The 27,306-nt window shown below is 35.8% G+C and overlaps 1 protein-coding gene across 1 annotated transcript in view; it reads right to left on the minus strand.

Moving 5' to 3' along the window:
• Positions 1-27,306, minus strand: part of BANK1 (B cell scaffold protein with ankyrin repeats 1) — a 307,751-nt gene that overhangs the window by 168,264 nt on the left and 112,181 nt on the right. Inside the window, exon 6 of the mRNA XM_042935819.1 lies at positions 18,866-18,971. Within this exon, the coding sequence (XP_042791753.1) occupies positions 18,866-18,971 (106 nt within the window). The remainder of the gene's footprint in view (positions 1-18,865; positions 18,972-27,306) is intronic.

The following is a 27,306-nucleotide window of genomic DNA, read 5'->3' on the forward strand; positions in this document are numbered from 1 at the left end:
AAAATATTGAAAGCTGTATCCATTTTGCATGTCCCTTGTTAATTGTCTCAAGAAACCTCATGTAAGATCTTCTTCTTTTTCTTCTTCTTTTGTTTTTTTTTTTTTTTTATAATTTTTTTAGTTAAAATGGTTAAATTCCTAATCGACATTATATTCAACGCAATCCTGGTTTCATCTTAATATATAAAGTTCAAAATAATACCTTTTATTATTATAGACCTTAAAATTCTAAAACTTAATATTTATTTTGAGAGGCAATATTGTGCAGTTAAAGCTTAAACATTGGGGCTTTTGACGAGATCAACCAGGTGCGTTCAGGGTGGTATGGCCGTAGACAAACATTGGGGCTTCTGAACCAGACTGTATGGATCCTAACTCTAGCATTTACTAATGGTGTAATTTGGGCAAGTAACTTGAACTTTCTTTGTCTCAATTTTCTCAACCTTTAAATGAGGATAATAATGTCTATCAATAAGCTATTAAACCTAGGTTCAATGTATTCTTTCATACAAACAGTTATAGTTGATCCTCATTATTTGGGAATTCCATATTTGCAATTTTCCTACTCATAAAAATTTACGTATACCCCCAAATCAAAACTTGTGGCCCTTTTATGGTCATCTGAAGAAATGTACAGAGCTGTGAAAAATCTGAGTCATTCAAAGTGCATGTTGCCAACAGGTCAGACAAGGCAACACCCTGCCTTAATTTAACTCTTATACTTGAAACAAATGTCGTTTTTGTGGTCTATGTAGTGCCACATGTTTCCCATTTTTGTGGGTTTGTTGGTGGTGGTGATGGTGATTCAGCTGTTGAAAGTGCCCCCCTGGCATAGGACAGAGGTGCTGCCTGGTGATCCTAAGCACAAGAAGGATGTGATGTACTTTATGAAGAAAAAATGTCAGATAGGCTTTGTTCAGGCATGAATTATAATGATATTTTTGTTGAGTTTAATGCTAGTGAATCAAAAATATATATTAAGTGCTGTGTTTTTAAACAGAAACATGCCTAAAATGAGGTTATGTATTGATGGATTGACAGAAATGTGACCACAGGTTTGCAGGAAGCTAACCCTGTATTTCTCCTAGAGCAATGGTTCAGTATTCTCTACTCAGTGACTTTATAGTATGTAACTACTGTGAATAGTGAGAATCAACTATATTTTAACACAATCTAAAGGTCCATTTTCCTTTTTAGAGAGAGAGAGCTCAGAATTTGTTTCCCATCATGGCCAGGCATTTTCAAAAGCATGGCACCTTCTCTTCTCTCTTCCACACAGTTAGGGAGGCTCTGAGTTCAATCCTGTGCACTGCTCCTCAGGGGGAAGCCAGGAAAGGCATGGGGCTAGAGGAGGAAGCTGTGAACATTCTAGCCCATGGTTTCTGAGGCATTCACCTTGGCTGTCTCTGTGTTTAGGGCTTACAAAGTTAAAATCCAAACTGAGCATGGTTAGAGCCCACATTGGCAACCACTCTGGAGGCAGAAAGAACAATTCTAGGGCCTTGACGGTGTGTTGTTTATTTTCCTACTTTCCAGGCTTAGGCAAAACAACAGGAAAAACCAGATGAAAGTGAATCCTTATTCTGTTGTTCTCAGATAATATAAATTCCTTTGAGTGATTGTACACCTTTTAAATTTTGGTGAAATCTGTATATTTTGTTGTAACTAAATGCTTAAGACTTGGGAGTTTTGTAAAACTAAAAACAGAGTTCTGAAAGACTGATGTTCTAGCATGCAGAACATCTGAATGATGAAGTGACAAGAAGCATGAGAAATGAATGGAGCATGTAACCTTAAATCCAGAAAGAGTTCACTGCTCACTGAATACTCTAATAGATAGAATCCACCATGAAATGAGCCACAGTGGCACTGAGGAGAAAGAGGAAAAGAGGAAGAAGGAAGAAGAAGGGAAGGAAACATGATAGCTAATGAATGGAGCTGAAAAGTAGGAATTTCAGGCACATAGTTTCAGAATGAATGTTAGCAGAGCAGCAGAACATTTAAGTGACAGGCTGATGCAAGATGGTCTGATCCCAGTGAAGGAGTGTCTGGGGATGCACTGTAAAACACCTTATCCAGGGCAGTGGGTCAGGAATGGCCAGGGGAAATAAGGCTACATACAAATAAGTTTGAAGCCATCCATGAGGTGACAATAAACAGTCTGGGAGCTTGGACTCCATGCCTGGAGGTGATGTTGGAAGCAAAAGAAGATGTAGTGTCTTTATTAGCAGTTCTTAGAATGCTACCAATTAAAATTAAATCTCACAACATTTCAATAGGTTTATTATCCATTCCTCACTATCAGACAGTGATAGGTAATAAAAGGAGTGGGGTTGCTCCAAGTTCAACCAATCCAGTCAATCTATGGCTAACCTCTGTTTAAAATGGAAAAAAAAAAAAAAAAATATATATATATATATATATATATATATATATATATATATATAAAATAAGAAATCTCTAGAAACTTTATTTCTATACATGTGTGACTGTATTCTGTTTCTCTGCATTCATCTAAAAATGACTTATTAAAATTACCAACTTTATCTCTGCTGAATTTTGACAGTAAAAAACAAAAAATAAAAAACAAGAACCTAGAAAGAAGCCAGGAAAGAGCCTAGAAAGAGTCAGGAAACCTAGAACAACATAAACGTGGAAACTAGATGGGCTAAGTTGAGATCAGAGAGCTGGCCCCTCTCCAATGAGGCCATGACTTACATGTAGAAAGCTACCCAGTGGCCTTGGTGTGGGTTTTATGTGTAAATTCAAAGGATGTACAGCAGTAAACCAACATATCAGGCAAGGATGCTTGATTTCACTAGTAAGGAATATTCATCATTTTTGAGGACTTATTATGGTCTTGAGCAACTGGTTTATTCTTTAAATATGTTAAGTAATTTTGACAATAAAAATGAACTAAAGCAAAGAGGAAAATCTGGGCAGTATGGGGGCATTAAAGGGACTGGTTAGGGCTTAGGTACCTTTGGGAACCATCATATATAATATAGGGACAGGATAAAAATGGAATAAAAGAATGTTTAGAGGAGCATCTAAATGTAGGATAGAAAATGAAACATGTTGGAAAAGCCTGTTAGAAGATATTTTCAGGAGCAAGGAGAAATAACTGATGGTCTGAATTAGAGTGGAGGCAGACAGGAATGGACAGGGAAGGCCAGAAATGTCAGACACTTCAAAAGAAAAGTTAATAGGACTTGATGTTTGAGTCTGCTGCTCTGAAAGAAAGAGGTGGATTAAGATAACATTCAGGTTCATGGCTACAAAGTTACAAGGTAACAGAAAGAGAAATTCATCAGGGAAGGTGACAATGATGGCCATGGAGAAGTATAGGTGTGGGTGCTGATGGGGTAGCTACCACAATAAATTATAAAGCAGTAAGTCAAATTAGACATATGTGTCTTTGAGTAGAAAATATTGGTTATAAACTTAGCTCCCAAGTCACCACAGAAAACTTGTCCCGTGGAAGAGAAAATATTCTGAAATAAGGCAAAGTCCTTTTTGCCATAGAAAGTAACATAATCACAGATCTGGGAATTAGGACATGAATTTCTTTAGGAATAATTTAGTTTACTACGCTAAACAGGTGATGTAAATCCAAAAGGCCTGCTCATGAAACAGGAAAGTAGTAATAGCTCTATAATTCAGCATGTCTTAATATTCTAAGCAATATCTGTTTTGCCTTGATCTGAGTATATCTCTTAACTGCACAATCAACACATCTTCAGTTTGCTAACTAGAATAAGATATTTTAGGAGATTTTTTTTACCTAGTAAGTTACAGTTACTTTACAAATCTATTGACCAGCATTCTTCAAACGGATTGCTAGGAATCCCCAAAGGTGTGTAGTAAATTTGTTTAGAGCTGGTGACCTCTAAACAACAGAATGTTGGTAAGTGTGACTGTTATTTGTATGCATCACCTGGCTTGGTTATGGTGCCCAATTGTTTGGTCAAACACTAGTCTAGTTGTAACTATGACAGTATATTACAGATGTGATTAACCTTTAAATCAGTAGACTCTGAGTAAAGCAGATTATCCTCCATCATGTGAGCGGGCCTCATCCAATCAGTCGAAGGCCCTGGGGAAAAATATGGAAGATCCCAAAGAGGAAGAAATTTGGTCTCCAGACTGCCTTTGGACTAAGACTGCAAAATCAACTTGTGCTGGAATTTCCAGCCTCTGGCCTGCCCTGCACATTTCAGAATTGCCAGCTCCACAATCATGTGAGCCAGTTCCTTAAAATAAACTTCTTCCTGTCTCTCTGTCTTTCTGAATACATCCTATTGGTTCTGTTTCTCTGGAGCATCCTAATTTGGTGAGGAAAATGACTGTGGTAGTTTTGATAAACCATCACTTAAAGAAACAAGACATAATAACAGGTTCTTCCTTGACTTCCTATCCTTCTAGAATAATACAATGAGTCTTTACACCTGCAGTGATGCTACAAAGATCTTCTGTAACTATTTGGTAATGGTAGAATCCAGAGAGCAAATGAGTCCCTTTCAGAAGCAAAAGGAAATATTTGGGGGTAGCTTAGTAATAGGGTACTGTTGGGGGTTTCCTCTAGACCTGTCAAGAATTTCAGAGGACAGAAACCCTGGGTTTGAGGACCATTATTACACAACAGCTGCAAAAGTAAGAGGAAGTTCCTTAAATAATGACTTACTCAATTTATAATAATAAAAAAAAAACATCCTAGTGTGTGTGTGTGTGTGTGTGTGTGTGTGTGTGTAATTGAGGCTAACCCATGTACACATAGTTCTTAATAAAATGGATGTTACAGAGCCTCTTTCCTGTTACCAGTTACTAATGGACAGTATATTTATGTTTTTTTCCCTAACCCTATGATAAACTTATAGATAACTTATTACTTTTGACCCTGAAAACCCTATATTTTTTGTGTTGGCCCACAGAAGATAAACATAGGTGTCTTGGTTATCTGAGCACAGACAATTCAAGAAGTATATTCAGAAAGCTCATATGCCATTTTTTTTTTCATTCTACTAATGGCAGATGCCACAGATTGGGGGTAGAAAAGAATAGAAAAGACAAAATAATGACATTATAAGTAGCTGCCTTATATTTCTACAAAGAAGAGCTCCTTTATATATTACTGGTCTCAGATATTACTAGTCTCAAATATTACTAGTCTATATATATTGCTGACCGAGGTCTTACTGACGTTATTCTTGTAGTTAACTTGGTTGCCATTAACAACTTAACTAATATAGTAAATACTTATCAAGTGCTAGAAACTCTCATAGGCACTGGGCATAAATCTATGAACAAAGTAAAGAGATCCCTCCTAAAGGATAGTATTTTCACATGGAGGCAAAATGGGTGATTGGAAGGAAATCATGCACTACAAAACAAAAATCATCATATTTGTAGGATTGCAAAAAAACAACATACAGAGAGCATCAAGATAATTTCAAACTTGCTTCTACAAATTATTTATTAAAGTAGTAATTTTAAATAATTTAGCAAAAATAATTCATCACCTTTCCTCTAAATTTAAGATCGTCTCCCTAGGAAGCTTCCTCTGACTGCCCTTCTTCCTCTGGGCTCCCACACCTCCCTGGAGCTACAGTTCATTACAGCATGTAGGGCTGTCATTGTTGAGTGGTTAATACCATGACCATGGCCTCTGGGCTGTTTGGATCCAAGTCCCAGCTCTTCCACTAGTTGGGCAAGTGAGACAATGTCTCATCTGTAAAGCAGAGATGAAAAACAGTACTTTCTTCAGGATTCCTGGGAGGAATTAAATGCATTAAAGTAAGGAAAGTGCTTAGAATTAATTGTTCCTCACAGAGAGCGCACAAAATGCGAGTGCTAGCTCTTATTAGCAGAGCATATGCTGTATTAATGGCACTTATTTTTGTGATGTTTTCTCTTCCTTTGTCTTTGGGGCCCTCTGCATATATGGGTTGTATTTTATTTATCTCATATTCCTCTACCTTCCCTCAGTACCTGGAAGAAAACCTAGTACAAAGCAGAGTCCATTAAACTTCTAAGAATTCATGAGGGTTTTTTTTTTTAATTTTTTTTTCTTAACGTTTATTTATTTTTGAGACAGAGAGACAGAGCATGAATGGGGGAGGGTCAGAGAGAGAGAGGGAGACACAGAATCCGAAACAGGCTCCAGGCTCTGAGCTGTCAGCACAGAGCCTGACGCAGGGCTTGAACTCACGAACCGCGAGATCATGACCTGAGCCGAAGTCGGCTGCTTAACCGACTGAGCCACCAGGGTGCCCTGCAAAATACTATTTTTTAACATGTAAATTAGATGATACTAAACCATATTATAATCTTTGCACGGCATCTCATCACCTCTCATCTCTCTACCATCTCACTTTATTTTTCTCATAACCAATATTACTATTTGAAGCAATATTTTATTTTGTTGTGATGATTTAATTGCTTATTCTATTGCCCTCATTAAGAGTTTCATGAAGACAGGCTTTTCTAGAGTGGCCACCTAGGAGTACCTAGGAGAGTGTCTGGTACTTTGTTTATACTTGTAATATGAATGAATTAATAAGATTGCTTCATAGAATTTTATAGATCCAAATTCTCTTGATTGGGAGACAATATTGCATTCTCGAGCCCATCGTTTTCATCTATAATCACAGATTTCTCAATGATCACAGAATATATGTTGTTATGGTAATTGTAATGCGCCTAATGAGAAAGAATTATGAATGTTGTTGAAATGTGAAGGGCTGACCATTCATAAATGGTTGCTGGACTGAGGATCTCACATTGCTTATCTTCATAGTGTTAGGATACATCCTGAGGCCAGGGATGTTTCTTTGACTCTGTAGGACATACTGTTCTTTCTTACCTATGCTCTCAATGGACTCAAGGCCAGAGGTGCTTCTTGTCTGGGGATAATTCAAGTGCAGGGAAGGCCAAATTTTGCCCTGGTATCAACCTTAATTTTTTTTTTGCTTCCTTCCTTCCTACATTGCTTCTTTCTTTTCCTTCCTTCCTTCCTTCCTTCCTTCCTTCCTTCCAAAAAAAATTTACACCCTCCAATAACAGTTATGATGCTTATTAGCATAACTGTTCAAACTTTACATCTGGAGAAATATAGAATCTTTTAAAAAATACTGTAAAAGTGAATAACAGTAGTATAATACTAAAAGAATAGCTTTTTTTGGTTATTCAAGTGAAAAACATTTTAAAGGATTCAAAGTGGTTGCTTTATTTATTATTACTTGATACAAACTTTACCATTAGTTCATGAAATTAACTTGAGAGTATGCTACAAAATGTCCTTAGTAGGAGATATGAAAATCTATACATGTAGGTTGAGTTATCAAGAAAATGAAATGGGAAAATCTGTAATTTTACAGTTAATTTACATACCAAATCTCCAATTTACTCAATCACTACAAGTTTTGATAGTGTGTTATATGTAAATCTTTCCCTAATTTAGTGAATTTATTGAACGGTGATGTGCTTGTAACTAATTTAAAGTGAGTTTACGTGACTATATATTTTTTCTGCCACCTATTACTTCTTATATCAGAATAAGGGATAATCTTGATCATTTATTTTCCTTTTAGATTGCTTATTTCATTGCTTCCGATTTTCTTCTTAAGTGATTTAAACTGAAAACACATACCAGCTTTCAGTTATGGAATGAATAGGCACAGCATAAGGAATATAGACAATGATATTGTAATAGCAATGTATCCAGATGGAGGGTACCTACACTTGTGGTAACCACAGCATAATGTAGAAACTTGTTGCGTCGTTGTTGTACACCCGAAACTAATGCAACATTGTGTGTCAACTATACTCAAAAGAATTTTAAAAAGAATTTTAAGAATTTTAAAAAGAACACTAGAAAGGTCCATACAGCTTCATGTTTTGCAAAATTCATATTTTGGGAAGACAGCGAATTAAAAATTATTTTTGTAAAAATATCCCTAATGTTGATTCTATCTGTTCCTAATTTTCTTTTCAGGGAGTAATTCCTCATTGTGAAAACTCCTTTTCCATATAGAACACATTATAAATTATAAGATACATTATAAGGTACATGGCTCAATACCATAGGTATCAAGGAAAGGAACAGTCAAAAATAATTAAAAATCATAATTTTAAATTTAATAATAAATTTAATAATAAATTTAATGTAGTATTTTTGATGTTAACAAGACCATAAAATAATCAGAAATAAATCTGATAAAAGTTTTCAAGAATTTATAAAAATACAATTTTTTTAAAAGCTATAATAAAAAAGACCCAAATAAATAGAGTATCATGTTTATGGTCAGAAAGAGTTAAGTATGACAAAAGTGGCAATTTTAATCAAATTAATATATAATTTTACTTCAATTTTATTAGGGGTTTTGATGGAATTTGACCAGTGGATCCTAAATATCAAGGATAAATAAAGGAAAAAGAAGAGCAAAGTTAATTTTAAGAATGAGGTGGAGATCAGCTCTAATAGATATCAAGTTTTATAATGAATTTAATTATATGCTTACATAAAATACCATATAAACTGAAAAACAAGGAACAAATTAAGTAGATATGTGTAATGTATAAAATTGGCAAATAGTTAGTATCCAGCATATACATACTGAAAATGAAAAAAGAAATCCCAAATTCAGTAAGAAAAAGATAGCAGTCATTAGAAATACATGAAGTCTATGAAATGGAAATTCACTGGAGAAAAATAAAACTTCAAATAGAATAAAAGATGCACAGCTATATTAGTAATAACAATATTAATTAAAGATATCATTTCACACCTGTCAGACTGGCAGACAGGAGTGAAAATGACCAAGGCATAATGGCACAGATAGCATTTTACTTATTATACATGAAGTGACAGGGAACTAAACCCAGAATTTACTAAAGTCAACTTGAAAAGAAAAGAGGATGGTGCAACAATATAACAGTTTTGATTAATACAGCATTGTGGCCATAGTTTCAAAGAACCATAGATATCTGTGTGTAATTTCCATGGCTCACTATTAGGGTAAGTCAATACCAAGTGTACCCTATCAATTCCTTATGACTATCTTCTCCACTGTGTCCTAACCTCCAATTTTTTTCAGCTAAAATATGGAGTAATAAATAATAAATTTTGAATAAATAAAAAAACTTCAGCAAGTAATTATAGAATTGTCCTCAGGGACAGACATCTGGAATAATACCTGATTGTTAAATTTACCTCTCAGTGCATCTCTAGAAGTGTTTCTATGGAAGTTCTTAGCAACCTAACATTTCTTTCCCAAACTCTCTTGTTCAATTAATTCCACATTAGATATAAAAGCCTCTCAAATCTTATCATGAATTTAACATCAACACTATAAAAATATGGTGCAAGAGACACAGGAATCAACATGGCGGAGAACTAGGGGGACTCGAAATTCCCTCGTCCCTCAAACCCAGCAGTATTGAGGCCAGAAGACTTGGAATTACAGGAATCCAGGCTACAGAGTGGCAGAAACATCTCCAGGGGCCCACAGAGCCACTTGGCGGGTCATAGGTGCATGGCTGAAAACTGGGAGAGATAAAATAGGCAGCATAGGAATGGAGGGAAGGGATACCCTTCTGTGGGGAGACAAAAGGAAGAGAAAGAGAGGATGTGGAAGCGTAGGATTGTATTTGGACAAGAGAAAAACCACAGATCAGGGAATGGAAAAACGGAGAAAGAACCAATTTCTAACCGCAGGGCTTTCTCTGATCTGGGGCCTGCAGCTCTGTGTGTGCACCTGGGGAGGAAGAGAGGCAGCCCCGGGCTTGGTACCCAGCTCAGAGGCGCAGTCAAAGAGAGCAATCCCCTCCCTTGAGTGCTGTGGGAAGAAGGCAAATAGCTGCTCCAAGGACAAAAGACCCTGCAGGCGCCTGGTGGCCAGACACAATTGTTAGCTGGGTGGAGTGGCACTCCCCGGAATCGGGGTACGCAGAGCAGGATCCTTTTACACATCCGGGTTTGAATCCAGCCAAGCACTTAGGAGGCGCAGGAGACTAGAGTGGGACAAACCAGCCTGCTCATACCTGCGTGGTGCTGTGAGAATGGCCTGAACAGAGTGGTTCAAGACACCCCGTCCGGGGAGGAGAGACTGGGGTGTCACCATTTTTCTCCCCATCACCAACAAGGTGGGGTTTAAGGAACAGACAGCAGGCCCTTTCTACACCAAACTATGCCTCTCTGTGCCTGGTAACTGCATATCTAACAGAACAAGATTGAAACTGACTGAACCAGACAGCCTCTCTTCTGGCAGCCACTGGTTCCAAGGCACCATCAGATATCAGTCCAGTGGTGGTACATTTTCTGATTTGATTCTTGGTGTCTCTCTCTCTCTCTCTCTCTCTCTCTCTCTCTCTCTCTATATATATATATATATATATATATATATATATATATATATATATGTATATATATATATTCCGCCCCCCCCCCCCAATTCTTTTTCTTCCTCTTATTTCTTCCCTTCTCTAGTCTGGTTGTTTTGCTTGTTGGTTTGTTTAAGCAGAGATTTTTAATCTATTCTTTTTATACCTCTTCTATATCTTCTTCTTTATTTTCCCCCCCCTCTCTCTCTCTCTGGATTAAGCTGTATAGTTTCTCTGATTCTCTGCCTGGTCAATTTTTTTTTCTTTTCCCCCACCCCTGCCATTTCTCTCTTTGCATGGGATAAGGTCTCTTCCACCACCGAAGCCTTTTTAAAATTTTTTCCAGGGTTGCTTCAAAGAACAAATCAAAGCACACCTGGTGGAAGGTCCAAACCACCATTACCAGTAGGAAGATAAAGCAACCAGAGTCACAACAACAGAGAGCACGCAACACACTCCAAAAATACCTCCTGAAAGGCCAGGCGCTGGACAGCATATGGCCCCTTCATAATACAGTAGTGCTCACAGATGCAGGACACATAGCAAGCTATTAAAACACCTAAGGGACAGGAAACTAGCCAAAATGACAAAATGGAAGAATTCTCCTCAGAAGAAATTCCAGGAAAAATGAAAGCTAGAGAATTTCTCAAAGCAGATATAAAGGATATATCTGAGCAAGAATTTAGAATAATAGTATAAGATTAATAGCTGGGCTTGAAAAAAGCATAGAAGACAGCAGAGAATCTACTGCTGCAGAGAACAAGGAATTAAGAAATAGTCATGACAAATTAAGAAATGCTGAAATAGAGATGTAAAACAAACTAGATGCAGTGACAGCAAGGATGGAAGAGGCTGAGGAGAGTGTAGTGAAATAGAAGATAAAATTATGGAAAATGATGAAGCTGAGAAAAAGGGGTATAAGAAAATACTAGACCATGAGGGGAAAATTAGAGGACTAAGTGATTCAATGAAACATAATAACATCCATATCATAGGAGTTCCAGAAGAAGAAGAGAGAGAAAGGGGCAGAAGGTTTACATGAACAAATGATAGCTGAGAATTTCCCTAATCTGGGCAAGGAAGCAGACATCCAACTCCAGAAGGCACAGAGAACTCCCTTCAGATTTAACAGTAATAGGTCAACTCCACTGCATATCATAGTGAGACTGGCAAAATACAAAGATAAAGAGAGAATTCTGAAAGCAGCTAGGGACAAATGGCCTTAACCTACAAAGGTGGACACGTAAGGGTAGCAGACCTATCCACTGAAACTCGGCAGGCCTGAAGGGAGTGGCAGGGAATATTTAATGTGCTGAACAGGAAAAATATGCAGCCAAGGATCTTTTATTCAACAATGATGTCATTCAGAATAGAAGGAGAAATATAGGCTTTTCCAGACAAACAAGAACTGATGGAGTTCATGACCACTAAACTAGCCCTGCAAGAGATCCTAAGGGGGACTCTGTGAGTGGAATGCTGCAAAGACTACAAAGGACCAGAGACATCACCACAGGCATGAAACCTACAGATAACACAATGACACTAAATCCATATCTTCTGATAGTAAGTTTGAATGTAAACAGACTAAATGCTCCAATCAAAACGCATAGGGTATCAGAATGGATAAAAAAAATAAGATCCATCTATATGCTGTCTATAAGAGACCCATTTTAGACCTTAGGACACATTCAAATTGAAAGTGAGTGGATGAAGAACCATCTATCATGCTACTGGAAGTCAAAAGAAAGGTGGAGTAGCCATACTTATATCATACAAACTAGATTTTAAACAAAAGGCTGTAACAAGAGATGAAGAAGGGCATTATATCATAATCACAGGGTCCATCCATCAAGAAGAGTTAACAGTTGTAAATGTGTATGCTCCCAACTTGAGAGTGCCCAAATATATAAATCAATCACAAACATAAGCAATCTTATTGATAAGAATATGGTAACTGAAGGGGACTTTAATACTCCACATACAACAATGGACAGATCATTTAAGCAGAAAATCAATCAAGAAACAATGGTCTTGAATGATACACTGGACCAGATAGACTTGACAGATACATTTAGAACTTTTCATCCAAAAGAAGTGGAATACACATTATTCTTGAGTGCATATGGAACATTCTTCAAGATAGATCACATACCGGGTCACAAAACAGCCCTCAATAAATATAAAAGAATTGAGATCATACCATGCATATTTTCAGAACACAGTGTTATGAAACTTAAAATCAACCACAAGAAAAAATTAGGAAAGCCTCCAAATGCATGGATGTTAAAGAACATCCTACTAAAGAATGAATGGGTCAGCCAGGCAATTAAAGACAAAATTTAAAAATACATGAAAGCAAATGAAAATGAACACATGACAGTCCAAAATCTTTGGGATGCAGCAAAGGCAGTCTTAAGAGGAAAATACATTGCAATCCATGCCTATCTCAACAGACAAGAAAAATCCCAAATACAAAACCTAATAGCACGCCTAAAGGAACTAGCAGCAGAACAGCAAAAAAACCCCAAAGCCAGCAGAAGAAGAGAATAATAAAGATTAGAGCAGAAATAAACAGTATAGAATCCAAAAACAACAACAACAACAAAAATAAAAACAGTAGAACAGATCAATAAATCTAAGACCTGGTGTTTTGAAAAGATAAACAAAATTGATAAACCCCTAGCCAGACTTCTCAAAAAGAAAAGGGAGAGGACCCAAATGGATAAAATCACAACTGAAAGGAACAGATCACAATGAACATCACAGAAATACAAACAATTATTAGAGAATACAATGAAAAATTATATGCCAACCAACTAGACAACCTGGAAGAAATGGACAAATTCCAAGACACCCACACACTACCAAAACTCAAACAGGAAGAAATAGAAAATTTGAACAGACCCATAACCAGTGAAGAAATTGAATCAGTTATCAAAAATCTCCCAACAAATAAGAGTCCTGGGCCAGATGGCTTCCCAGGGGAATTCAACCAGACATCTAAAACAGAGTTAATACCTATCTTTCTCAAGCTGTTCTGAAAAATAGAAATGGAAGGAAAACTTCTGGACTCATTCTGTGAAGCCAGCATTACCTTGATTCCCAAACCAGATAGAAATCCCACTAAAAAGGAGAATTACAGGCCTGTATCCCGGATGAACATCGATGTAAAAATTCTCAACAAGATAATAGCAAATTGAGTTCAACAGTGTATTAAAAGAATTATTCACCATGATCAAATGGGATTCATTCCTGGGCTGCAGGGCTGGTTCAATATTTGCAAATCAATCGACGTGATACATCACATCAATAAAAGGAAGGACAAGAACCGCATGATCCTGTCAATAGATGCAGAAAAGGCATTTGACAAAATACAGCATCCTTTCTTAATAAGAACCCTCAAGAAAATCTAGACAGAAGGAACATACCTTAACATCATAAACACCATATATGAAAAGCCTGCAGCTAATATCATCCTCAAACTGAGAGCTTTCCCCCTGAGATTAGGAACATGATAAGGATGTCCACTCTCACCACTGTTGTTTAACAGTGTTGGAAGTCTTAGCCTCAGCAATCAGACAACAAAATGAAATAAAAGGCTTTCAAATTGACAAAGAAGAAGTCAAACTTTCACTTTTTGCAGATGACATGATACTTTACATGGAAAATCCAAAAGACTCCCCCAAAAAGCTGCTAGAACTGACAAATTCAGCAAAGTCACAGGATACAAAATCAACGTATAGAAATTGTTTGCATTTCTATACATCTATAATGAAGCAACAGGAAGAGAAATCAAGAAATCAATCCAATTTACAATTGCACTGAGAACCATAAAATACATAGGAATAAACCTAACCAAAGATGTGAAAGATATTATGCTGAAAACTAGAAAACTTATGAAGGAAATTGAAGAAGACACAAAGAAACGGAAAAACATTCCCTGCTCATGGACTGGAAGAACAAATATTGTTAAAATATCAATATTACCCAAAGCAATCTACACATTCAATGCAATCCCAATTGAAATTGCACTGGCATTCATCTCAAAGATAGAACAAACAATCCTAAAATTTGTATGGAACCACACAAGACCCTGAGTAGCCAAAGTAATGTTGAAAAAGAAAACCAAAGAGGGAGGCATCACAATCCTGGACTTTAGCTTCTACTACAAACCTCTAATCTTTGAGACAGTATGGTATTGGCACAAAAACAGACACACAAAACACTGGAACAGAATAGAGGACCCAGAACTAGACCTACAAATGCATGGCCAACTAATCTTTGACAAAGCAGGGAAGAGTATCCCATGGAAATAGACAGTTTCTTTAGCAAATGATGCTGGGAGAACTGGACAGCAACATGCAGAAGAATGAAACTAGACTACTTCCTTACACCATTCACAAAAACAAATTCAAAATGGATGAGGGACCTGAATGTGAGACAGGAAACCATCAAACCCCTAGAGGAGAAAGCAGGAAAAAAACCTCTCTAATCTCAGCCACAGAAGTTTCTTACTTAACACATCTCCAAAGGCAAGGGAATTAAAAACAAAAATGAACTATTGGGACCTCATCAAGATAAAAATCTTCTACACTGCAAAGAAAACAATCAACAAAATTAAAAGGCAACTGACAGAATGGGAGAAGATATTTGCAAATGACATATCAGATAAAAAGTTAATATCCAAAATCTATAAAGAACTTAACAAACTCAATCTCTGAAAAGCAAATAATCCAGTGAAGAAATGGGCAGAAGACATGAATAGACACTTTTCCAAAGAAGACATCTAGGTGACCAGCAGACATATGAAAAGATGCTCAAAGCCACACTGAGATACTACCTCACACCAGTCAGAGTGGCTAAAATTAACAACTCTAGAAACAACAGATGTTGGTGAGGATATGGAGAAATGGGAACCCTCTTGCACTGCTGGTGGGAATGCAAACTGGTGCAGCCGCTCTGGAAAACAGTGTGGAGTTTCCTCAAAAAATTAGAAATAGAACTACCCTATGACTGAGCAATAATAGCACTACTAGGAATTTATCCAAAGCATACAGGAGTGTTGATTCATAGGGGCACATGTACCCCAATGTTTATAGCAGTGCTTTCAACAATAGCCAAATTATGGAAAGAGCCAAAGTGTTCATCAACTGATGAATGGATAAAGAAGATGTGGTTTATATATACAATGGAATACTACTTGGCAATAAGAAAGAAAAATCCAGCCATTTGCAACAATGTGGATGGAACTGGAGGGTGTTATGGTAAGTGAAATCAGTCAGTCAGCGAAAGACAAATATCATGTTTTCACTTATATGTAGAACTTGAGAAACTTAAAAGAAGACCATGGAGGAAGGGAAGGGGAAAAAATAGTTTCAAACAGAGAGGGAGGCAAACCATAAGAGATTCATAAATACAGAGAACAAACCGAGAGAGTCATGGGGGAGGCGGGGGAGAGGGGAAAATGGGTGATGGCCACTGAGAAGGGCACTTGTTGGGATGAGCACTGGGTTTGTATACAAGTGATGAATCATGGGAATCTACCCCCAGAACCAAGAGCACACTGTATACACTGTACATTAGCTAACTTGATGAGAAATTATATAAAAAAATAAAAATAAATCAATAAAAATATGGTGCAAGGTCTTAAGGACCAGAAATATATATTTTTAAGTTTATTTATCTATTTTGAGAATGAGAGAGCACGAGCAGGGGAGGAGCAGAGAGAGAGGGGGAGAGAGAGAGAGAGGGAGAGAATCTGTCTGTGCAGAGCCTAACACGTCTTGAACTCACCAACCATGAGATCATGACCTGAGCCAAAATCAAGGGTCAGACAGTTAACTGACTGAGCCACCCAGGTGACCCTTAAACTCCAAATATTTTGAAGCTGGCACTAATGCAAGATTATGAGGTCAAGGAGGCAAGAAATACATGAGTTCAGTCATATTCATGTCCATTTTGCATATTTTTGTTCTGTGATTTGCATTTTGTTATTCTGTACTTCTACTAGGAATGAAAGCTTGATGTTATTAAGGTTTTTTGCTTCCATTATAGGTTTAATAGCATCTATCATCTAGCAATACTCAGTAATGAGGGATCTGAACGAATCACCTAGATTATATTGAACTTTCCCCTTGTAGCTTCTTTTCAAAAATGCAATTGTTCTATAAAAATATTTTTCAAATACAGGTTCATCATTAAATTTTAATAATGGTTTAAAACTTTTACATGCTACTAACTTTCCAACCTCTGTAAAGAGAGAGTAATATTTTCTTTACGCCAAAGATCCCATCCCAGATTCTTCATTAATGGGGAGGTATGGTTTAGGCATCAAAGGTTCTAAAAGCTCCTCAGCTAATTATAATACGCACCAAGTTCAAGAACCACTGCTCTAAACCCTTAACACTCTGTGAAAGGTCTAGCAGCATCAGCATCTGCTTTACCTGGAAGTTTATCAGAAAAACAGAAGCTGGACTTCTTCCACATTACCAGGAACTCTGATTTAACCCATCAAGAATTCTTTTTCTATGAAAATAAGGGATGAGAACTCTTCCATCCTTTCTAACTCTGAAATTCACATTGTATAACCTAAGCTAGATATTGAGAGGCAGTTTTAAACTTAACTAGAATTCTTAACCCATAAAAGTGAAGGACTATACCATCCTCTCCAATCTCACAATTCTTATTCCACAAACCTAAAGAAATACAACGCTGAAGGAACTTGTTAAAACTGTGTCATAATCCCATCCTCATACCTTTCCATGCACTTTCTTAAGCCTAGAATTTTTCTGTTCCCTTTCTCTTTCCTCATTGGAACACATCATTCAAGACCCATGTAAAATCCTACCTCCTTTATGAAGCACGTCTTGAAAAATAATACAGCTTTTCTCTAAAATTCTATTGCTGATGTAATCAATTCCATAGAGTTTAGTACATTGTTTCTATTATGACTTACAAATTCTCTCGTTTTCCCAATTAAATGATGAGCGTCTTAAGTGAGAAATCATGTTATGTTTCTTTTCTAACCTAACTTCAGGTCTAACCTTTGTGAGTTATATATTGTTCAAATGTATGTGGAAATATTAAAGTAAGTTTTCACCACTCTCACAAGATTACTTATTCAAAACTAGTGCATTATTACCCCTTCTGCATAATGCAAACTCATAATGTAAACATCTTACAGGTTCTTGCACATGGAGGTAAAACACAACTGGCTGTGCCTTAAGACTTCTATTCTTTTCTTCCTGCTTCCCTGAGGCTTGCCAGCCTGATGAAAAAATTGCCTCAAACAGCACAGAAAGTACAGAAAAAGCCTCTGCTAAATAGTCCTACAGTATACCTGCACTAGACCTCTCATATTCTTTAGCTCCATGCCTGTCTTATGCATCATTACATCCCTATCATAGCGTTTGGCACCTACTGGGCATATAAGCGAATTATAAACAGCGTGTCAACAAACTATGTAGGAGCAGGCAATTTTGAAAATATACTGCTGAGTTCATGATAAAATGTAGAAGTATGATTTTTCTCATAGTAGCTCCTTTATATACTTTTCTCAATATGTATATGTATATCTCTTCTTATGACACAAATAATACAGTCATTGTAGGAAACACAGATAAAGAAAGTAAAATGAAAAAAAAAAAAGATGTACTACCTGAAATTGCACAACTAAACATAACTATTGTTAACAGGTGCCTGTCTGTCCAGACCATCTCTCTCTCTCTCTCTCTCCATATACATATAATATACATATATAAACATACATACTACTGTTTTAAATTATTTTTTAATGTTTATTTATTTTTGAGAGAGAGGCAAGTGCGAGCAGGGGAGAGGCAGAGAGAGAGGGGACACAGAATCTGAAGTAGGCTCCAGGCTTTGAGCTGTCAGCACAGAGCCCGACATGGGGCTTGAACCAACCAACCCTGAGATCATGACCTGAGCCAATGCTTAACCTACTTAGCCACCCAGGTGCCCCAAACATATGTACTATTTTAAGCAGCAAATCATACTCTATCTACTGCTATGTACCCTGCTTTTATTCAATTAAGTATATATCAAGGTGTCATTCCAGCCAGCAAATCAATTCACAATAAAAGTTGTTTATGATGGTTGCATTAATGGATGTGCCAAAATTTATTTAATCAATTACCAATGTTTGGAAGGTTAAGTTATTTTTACCTTTGGTAATTATAAATAATGCTATGATGAATAATCTCCATTACCAATTATCTAAACATTTCCTTAGAATAAAAATCAGGAAGTAGGTTCGCTGATTTTAAAAATTATGCACATTTTTAGGGCTTGAGATAAAAAAAGGTAAAAATTTACCAAATGGACCCTTAGAAGTTTGTTATAAATGTGCTCTCTCGCCAGGGGATAGGAATTGGCTAAAGTCAACAATGCAGCTACCTATATTCTTAGAGATAATATTTAAATAGTTGCACAGAGTAAATAATTGATGAAGTTGGAAAATACTCACATTCTTTTTGAGGGTTGATGTTAGGTTGGAACGATTGAAATTCATAATATGGTATTTCATGCTTGAATACGGATGTGAGAATATCATCAAGTTCGTCAATGTCTTTCTGTTTTCAAATGAAAAGGAGAGTTTTTCTTAGTTAAATTATTTACACACAAACTCATCTTAGTGCAACATAATAAAAATTATTAGCTAGAGTAAATACTGGTTAATCTTTCTAATAATACTGATAACCTCTTTTGAAAGAATAATACAAAACATTAGAGGTTTGCCTAGAAGTCAGTTATTAAAATAGTAGAAAAATAAATGCAATAAATAAAAGCCTTTGTGTCTGCATGAATATCTTTACTTAAATAGTTACTAATTTAAAAAAAAGTACTATTGCAGGTCAATGGCAACACTGAACTTTGTTTAAAAAATAAACTTCTGTTAAAATACATGTTACATTTTAACAAATGAAATAATAAAATGATGAGTCTCGTTCTTCAACTTAAAGGTCAGATATTCTACTTCCCCAAACTGAGCATTTGGGGATGAGCTGTGTAGAATCCTACTACTGATGACAAACCTATTACAGACGCCACCTTTCTCCTGAAACTGTGTTTTGTGAAGCTACAGTTGGGACCAAGTGGATGTGAGACATAGGTAACTGTATCTGAAGACATGTACCAATCAACAAGGCCATGGAGCGGAGAGAGGATTGTAAAACAAACGTTCATACTTTTGATATGACTTCAAATAAAATTAGACTTATTGCCAATACATAGTCACAGAAATTAAATGACTAGATTGAGAAAAAAAGACATTTTTATTACTCTATATCTTTATTTTTCAATAAATCTAGGTGCCTTAAATAATAAAGTGTTTCAGCCTTCTCTGGATTTTTTAAAAGTCCTCCTTAGAAGTGGGGAAAAAGGGTGAGGTCTTCTCAACTTACAGCTATAGAATGTTAGGTAAAACCAGTATGAATATACTTAATGCTATGGACTATGTGAAACCATTAGCTGTGGGCCATTATTTTTTTTTTTTTTTTTGTAAAAGAAGGGGAGATTTGACAACAAGCTTTGCTTTCAAGAAAGTCATAGTCATCCAATTACACATGGGCAGTGAACTGAATTCTAGGTACTATGATAGAAAGTCTTTCTGGGTCAAGTACAGTGCAGGCAAAAGGGAGGCGGCTCAATCCCACACAGGATGAAATGGTCAGAAAAGGCTTTATAGAGGAGATGAGCTACACTGAGATTGCCATGCATATAAAGAGCATTCTGGACTAAAGCAACAAATTGCATATAGTCATGGAGGTATCATAAAGCATGATCTGGTTCATGATTTTAGGAGTTTGCAGAAGGAGAGAGAAGGAAGTGGACATTTCAAAAAAAGTGGACATTTTTATATGTAATAAAAAGTTTGTAATTAATCCTGTAAGCAAGAAGGAGTTATTTAAGGCCTATAATACTTAACACGGAAATGTTTATTATGTGTATAAAATTAAGCTTATTTAAGTTTAAGGATGACTATGAATGCTTATGTGGCTGGATACTGATATTGAATGGAACCTATCCTATAAATATCAATGTGACAATTTTATATTAGTAATTACTCAGCCTTTTCAGGAAGCCTTTGATACAAGTGGTGGGGCAAAACATTACTGGCAATAAATTTACTTTCTTTATATTAAAGCTCAAAAAGAACATGTCTTAGCCTTAGGAACTGATGAAAGGGATTATGAAAATATTAAAATCATAAAATCAGTTTGTAAATTTTCTTTAAAAATTGTGTCATTGGCCACGGATTCTCCACAGGCTATGATCTAGTCAGTGATACTTCTGTAGGAGGAGATAAACTTACTATTTCTTCCCTAAAGTATACAAGATTTAATATGGAAAGATTGGCGTGTCATTGAGTTACTATACTCATGTATAAGTTAGGCATACGATAACCTCTGAGATTCCTTCCAGCTCTGAGATTGTGAGACACAGATGAGAATTCAAAAGAGCAGGCATTCCCAGTAGGAATCTGGGAAGTACCATTTCTTCCCCTGAGGCACTGTGACACTTTAATGTGAAAAAGGCTACAGCTTATACCACTGAATTTTAAAAAAATGAAGTAGCAGTGTTTTTAAAATCAGAAGAAGAAAAAAACCCTCACCATGTAGACATGTATTTAACTAGGAGAGACTATAGACACCTTTCACATTCCAGCTTACCATAAATCGTTGAATCACTTCTATTTTCAAATTCATAATTATATTACTAGTATTATGCCCCCCCACACTAAATGGTATAAGACATAAGAGAAACATGTGAAAATCACAGAAATGGCTATTAAAAATAATTCCAAAAGGATTTCTCCTTGGATGGTATTCTAACTAGAAAAATCTGATACAAATAGTTATGCTTATTTTTAAATTTTAAGGACACAAATAGTCATCCTTTCTAATAAACAGTGGCATTGAAATTTGAAAATGCCATAGATTTTCCTCTCCTTAAAATAAATTGTGCAACACAAAACATACTTAATGAAATTGATGCAATTGTTCAAATAGAGATTAAAATAGAGTAGCTTAATATTTATTCAGCAATATTCACAACATCCTAAAATTTTAGTTATTAATGAGTAATCTTATGTGAAAATAAGAGTAGAATAAAATGATAAAATCATGTTGATGCTAGTATTTGGTAATAGGAAAAATTACATATATAAGTAATATATATACATATGCATTTTTGCGTAGATCTATACCTATCAAGAATATTAGAAAAAGAAATCAGAAAAAACTAAGATATGAAATAGAAAGATAGTACAAAATAATAAAAACTTTGTACATATGAAATTAATACATGACTTTTTCCAGAATTCTTTCAGTGTCCTGTGATGAAATACGGGATTGATTAATGTACTTTTAAAAAAATTATTAACATACATATTTATAAATCACAACTCTATCTGAATCTGAATCACTCAATATTATATATATCTGCATATATCTGAATCTGAATCACTCAATATTTTATATATATGCATATATATGTGCGCATATTATACATATATGCATATGTATAATATGCATACATATACATATATAAAGTTATCTCTAATAAACAACTTTCTTATAAGTATTCCTTCCTAAAAGAGAAAAATATATAAAACATCTGTTTTAAAAGATATTTAGAATTACAGAAATCCACATCTGAGAAGATGAAGTAGTTGTATTTTCTCCTTTTCTTCTCCTTAAATACAACTAAAATGTCCACATTTCAATAGAAAATCAGTTGTTATACAAAGAACCAGAAAGGAGTGCCTGGGTGGCTCAGTCGGTTGAGTCTCTGACTTTGGCTCAGGTCATGGTCTCATGTTCATGGGTTTAGGCCCCACATTGGGTTCTGTGCTGACAGCTCAGAGCCTGGAGCCTGCTTTGGATTCTGTGTCTCCCTCTCTTTCTGTACCTCCCCTGTTTGAACTCTGTCTCTCAAAAAATAAAATAAAACATCAAAGAACCAGGAAGATCTCTAAGTGAATAAAAAGAGACAATCAATAAATGCCAATACCAAGAGGACAAAGATTTTAGAATTATCTTAAAAAGAGTTTAAAACAGCCATGATAAAAATGTTTCAACAAGCAATTATGGTAATTCTTGAAATAAATTAAAAGAAAAAGAAAGCCTCAGTTGGGATGTGTAGGTGGTTCAGTCAGTTAGGTGTCCAACTCTTGATTTTGGCTCAGGTCTTGATCTCATGGTCCTGAAATCAAGCCCAGCATTGGGCTCTGCGATGAGTGCAGAGATCCTCTCTAGGCTTTAAATTCTCCCTCTCCCTCTGCCCTTCCTCATGTGCACACTTTCTCTCTCTCTCTCTCTTTCTCTCTCTCTCTCTCTCTCTCTCTCTCTCTCTCTCTCAGAAGAAGAAGAAGAAAAAGGAGAAGGAGAAGGAGAAAAAGATGAAGGAGAAGGAGGAGAAGGAGAAGGAGAAGGAGAAGAAAGCCTCAGCAAGAAAATACAAAGTTTCAGTAAAGAAATAGAAGGTATAAACAAAGATCAATTGGAATTTTTAGAACTGAGAAATACAACAATCCAAAAAGCTCAGTGAATGGGCTCAGCAGCAGAATGAAAAGGGCAAAGGAAAGAAACTTGGAAATAGGACAATGAAAAATACTCAATCTGAACAACAGAGACAAAATAGAGTGAAAACAAACAAACAAACAAACAAAAGGTCAGGGACCTGTGAGATTATAACAAAAGGTTTAACATTGCTGTGATCAGAATCCCAGGAGGAGAGGAGAGAGAGGATGCGGATGAAAAAGTACACAAAGAAATAATGGCTGATAACTTCCTGGATTTAGCAAGAGACAAACACTACAGACTGAAGAAACTGAGCAAACCACAAACAGGTTAAAGCCAAAGAATTCCATGCCAAGAAACACCATAATTATATTTCTGAAAATTAAAGACAAAGAAAGAAAAATTTTTGGAAGAAGCTAAAGAGAAACAAAGCCTTACCCTATAGGGTAAAAACAATTAGAAACACGGTAGTAGTAGTAGTCTAAAAGAAGTGGCACAATTTTTGTCAGAAGTTAAAAGAAAAGAACTATTAACAAAGAATCTTATGCCCAGCAAAAGCATCCTTTAGGAATGAGGTGAAAACCATGACATTCTCAGATGAAGGAAAAGAGGAAATTTATTGTCAGCAGATGCACCCTACAATAATGGAGAGAGGAAGCTCTCTAAAAGTAAGAATATGATAAAAGAAAGAATCTTGGAACATGAAGAAGGGAGAAAGAACATAGTAAGTAAAAAATATAAGTAAAGAAAATAGGCTTCCACTCCTAAAAAAAAGATTAGAACAAACTCAAAGCAAACAGAAAGAAGAAAAGCATAAATACAATACAGAAATCAATGAAATTGAAAACATAAAAATAGAAAAAAGTCAATGTAGCAAAGAGATGATTCTTTTAAAAAATCAGTAAAATTGACAAGCCTCTAGCAAGACTGAAGAAAAAAGAGATACGAATGACAAATGTCATGAATGAAACATGAACTATCACTATAGACCTTGCAGACATGAAAAAGGATAATAAGGAAGTACTGTGAATAATTTTACACAAATAAATTTGACAAGTTAGATGAAATGGGCCAAGTCCCTGAAAAACACAAACCAAACACATAATCTCTATTATTTCTTACAAATACCTATGAATCTATATTTTCTTTTTTTTTCTTTTTTTATTTTTTTCAACGTTTTTTATTAATTTTTGGGACAGAGAGAGACAGAGCATGAACGGGGGAGGGTCAGAGAGAGAGGGAGACACAGAATCGGAAACAGGCTCCAGGCTCCGAGCCATCAGCCCAGAGCCTGACGCGGGGCTCGAACTCACGGACCGCGAGATCGTGACCTGGCTGAAGTCGGATGCTTAACCGACTGCGCCACCCAGGCGCCCCTGAATCTATATTTTCTAATAATTAAAACTTTAGATAAAAACAAACCAATCAGGAAAAATAATGAACCAGAAAAATAAATAAAAACAACACAGGAAATATTTATTTACACAAACCTGAATTCCTTGAGATGATTATCTATTTACATAGGAGCAACCTTTCAAGTCTGGTTTGCTCCTTTTATGAATAAGGGTTGTGAACACTGCTTGAGCATGATGTCATTGAGAGACTATCCTTAACAGGATTTTAGGACAATATCATATCATATCATATCATATCATATCATATCATATCATATCATATTATATCATATCATAAGCAGTTAGGAGATGCTTCAGATGACTGGATTGGTAGGAAAGGCTATATGTAGGTGTAGGCTAAGTCTATACAATGAAACGGACTCAATAGGTTGTAATAATAACTACATGTTGGGCACCTAGAATTCCATAAGCTTTACATAATTTGCCTCAAAACTTTTATAACATTCCTGCGAGGTAGATTTTTTAAATGCCTTTTTTTAATAGATGTGATAACTATGGTGAAAAAAATTAGCTAAAAAACCCTTAGCTAACACCTAAAAGTGCAAAGCTAGTAAGTATTTTAACTTAATGTCTTTCTTTACATTCTAAACACCCTACATTTAATACTACATTCCAGCCACAGAGAAAGGAATAAAATCATTTTGAAATAGTATTTGAGTAAAGAATAAATTATGGTCCCATAGTTTTGTGATGGCCACTGCAGTTCCAAACATCGTGTGTTAATCCAGAAACTAGAAGGAAAGGGACATACGTGGAAGGGGGACAGTAAAGGTGTCTACTGCCAACCACATCTATTTCTCTTCTTTTTTTAACCATGAAAGTAAAAGCTCCAAAGATGTCCCCTTGTGTCTCATCGTCTAAAATTGTCTTACATGACAGCCTCTAGCTAAATGGGTGGTTAAAAAGGTGAGAATCTATCTTTCCCATCTTCCATAGTAGAGGCAGACAAAGAAGAGGGGTTTTAAGCATTGATGGTGGGTGAAGAAATCTGTAAGGTTGGCCACAAAATATTAATGTTTCAGATCTGATAGAGAAAGACAGTAATAATTAAGTACCTTGGTTAGCAAGACAAACAACTTCGGTGACATAACCATGGGAGGGTTATAAAATGTTACAGGGCCAAGCCCATTAAATAGTTACAACATTTTACTCTTTACCTTCAGATTTCTAAAAGGAAAGTCAATGGCTGAGCTGAAAACATGTTCTTCTTATTATAACAAATTTTTATGCTTGTTTAAGTTTAACTAGTAAAAGAAAGGTCATTTTGTTTGTTCCACTGTTCACAATGTGTGCTGTGAAAGTGAGCCAAAATAGCCATTTAAAGGAATTTGATAACCAGTTTATATAACATATCTTAACCAAAATTTCCTACTGCAGCTTGTAAAGAAAATAATAGGCAAAGGAACAAAGCAAACATTTGTCGGGGTTATGCAAAGCCTTTTTTTTTTCCTTTTTTTAAACTTTATGAGTATTTGACTCCAAGCAGTTAAAGGAATAATCTAAATAAGTGAATAGGGTAAGATAAAGGAGATATTTTTCTTTGTTAAATTATTTTTTCTAATTTTGGGTGAGTCAGTTCTTAGAATTTCAACATGTCTGTGACTACATATGCAAAAGTAAATATGAAAATATAAAACTGCAGTTTAAGACTCCCTTCAAATACTTTACATTTATTACTGAGTCAGTATCCATAGAATTGTGGAATATCTTTTTTTTTAATGTTAATTATTTATTCTTGAGATAGAGAGACAGAGAGTGAGAGGAGGAGGGGCAGAGAGAGAAGGACACACAATCTGAGAGTAGGCTCCAGGCTCTGAGCTGTCAGCACAGAGCCTGACGCGGGGCTCAAACTCACGAACCATAAGACCATGACCTAAGCTGAAGTCGGACGCTTAACCGACTGAGCCACCCAGGTGCCCCTCGAATATCTTTAAATAACATGAAAATAATATTGTAACAAGAAAAAAATATGTTTTGAGATCTGAGTAATTTGTGTTGAAATTCCTGCTCCAGGACTCATTAGTTATGGACCTTAAAAATACTTAACTGAGAAAATTATGTAAGAGTTTAAATGAGTAAATATGTAAAATATTCAGTACATATTAATTCTCTTTTCTCTAAATACTATAATGTGAGCTACTTGTAAAATATAGTCGCTGTAATTTAGAAAAGGGCACAAGTCCGTAATGAGGAGCCTGCTCCCCAAAGTGGCTTTTTCAGCAACTGAACAAAATAATTTTTTTCCTTCTAAATTTTTAAATTAAATAACACATATCTTTTAAATTAATTAGAACATAGGTTTTGCTACTGTAGTACTGAGACCCAAAATGCCAGTGGCTTTAAACAAGATGGAAGCCTATTTCTCTAACATGAAAGCCTGGAATTAGGTGGTCTAGGACTGATGTGGTGACTCCCCGAGTAAGGGATCCAGGCTCTATTTTATTTTGCTGTGATACTTCATCTTCATGGTCCTAGATGGTTCATCCATCACTCCCTTGTTCTCACTGTAGCCAGTCTGGGAAAGAAACCAGTAAAGGAGAGACTCTACCATTCTTTGAAGGACGTGATCAGGAATGTGCACGTTATTACTTCCACCAATGCGCCACTGGCCATTAGTTAGTTAGATGGCTGCACCTGAGCTCCAAGGGAATGAGGAAGTGCAAGCCTGTGCCCACATAAAAGTTATATTATCACATAATTGAGGAAAATGAAATTCTGGGGAACAAGTAGCATTTTGTGCCATTTCCATCAGTCGTGCATAAACATAAAAATTTATGTAAAGGCAATCAGATAAAGTTAAAAAAAAAACTTTTCTAGAAGTTTTATAGAAGCTTGATTATGCTGAATTTCTCAGTGTGACTCCCCTGTACAAACAGCCAAAAAGTCTCAAAGCTTTAATTTGATCAAACCTTTACAGATTAATAATAGACATTAATAATTAATTAATAAATAAATTTAATCAGACATAT

This window comes from Panthera leo, chromosome B1 (assembly GCF_018350215.1).
Source record: "Panthera leo isolate Ple1 chromosome B1, P.leo_Ple1_pat1.1, whole genome shotgun sequence".
In the NCBI taxonomy this organism is placed as follows: domain Eukaryota; kingdom Metazoa; phylum Chordata; class Mammalia; order Carnivora; family Felidae; genus Panthera; species Panthera leo.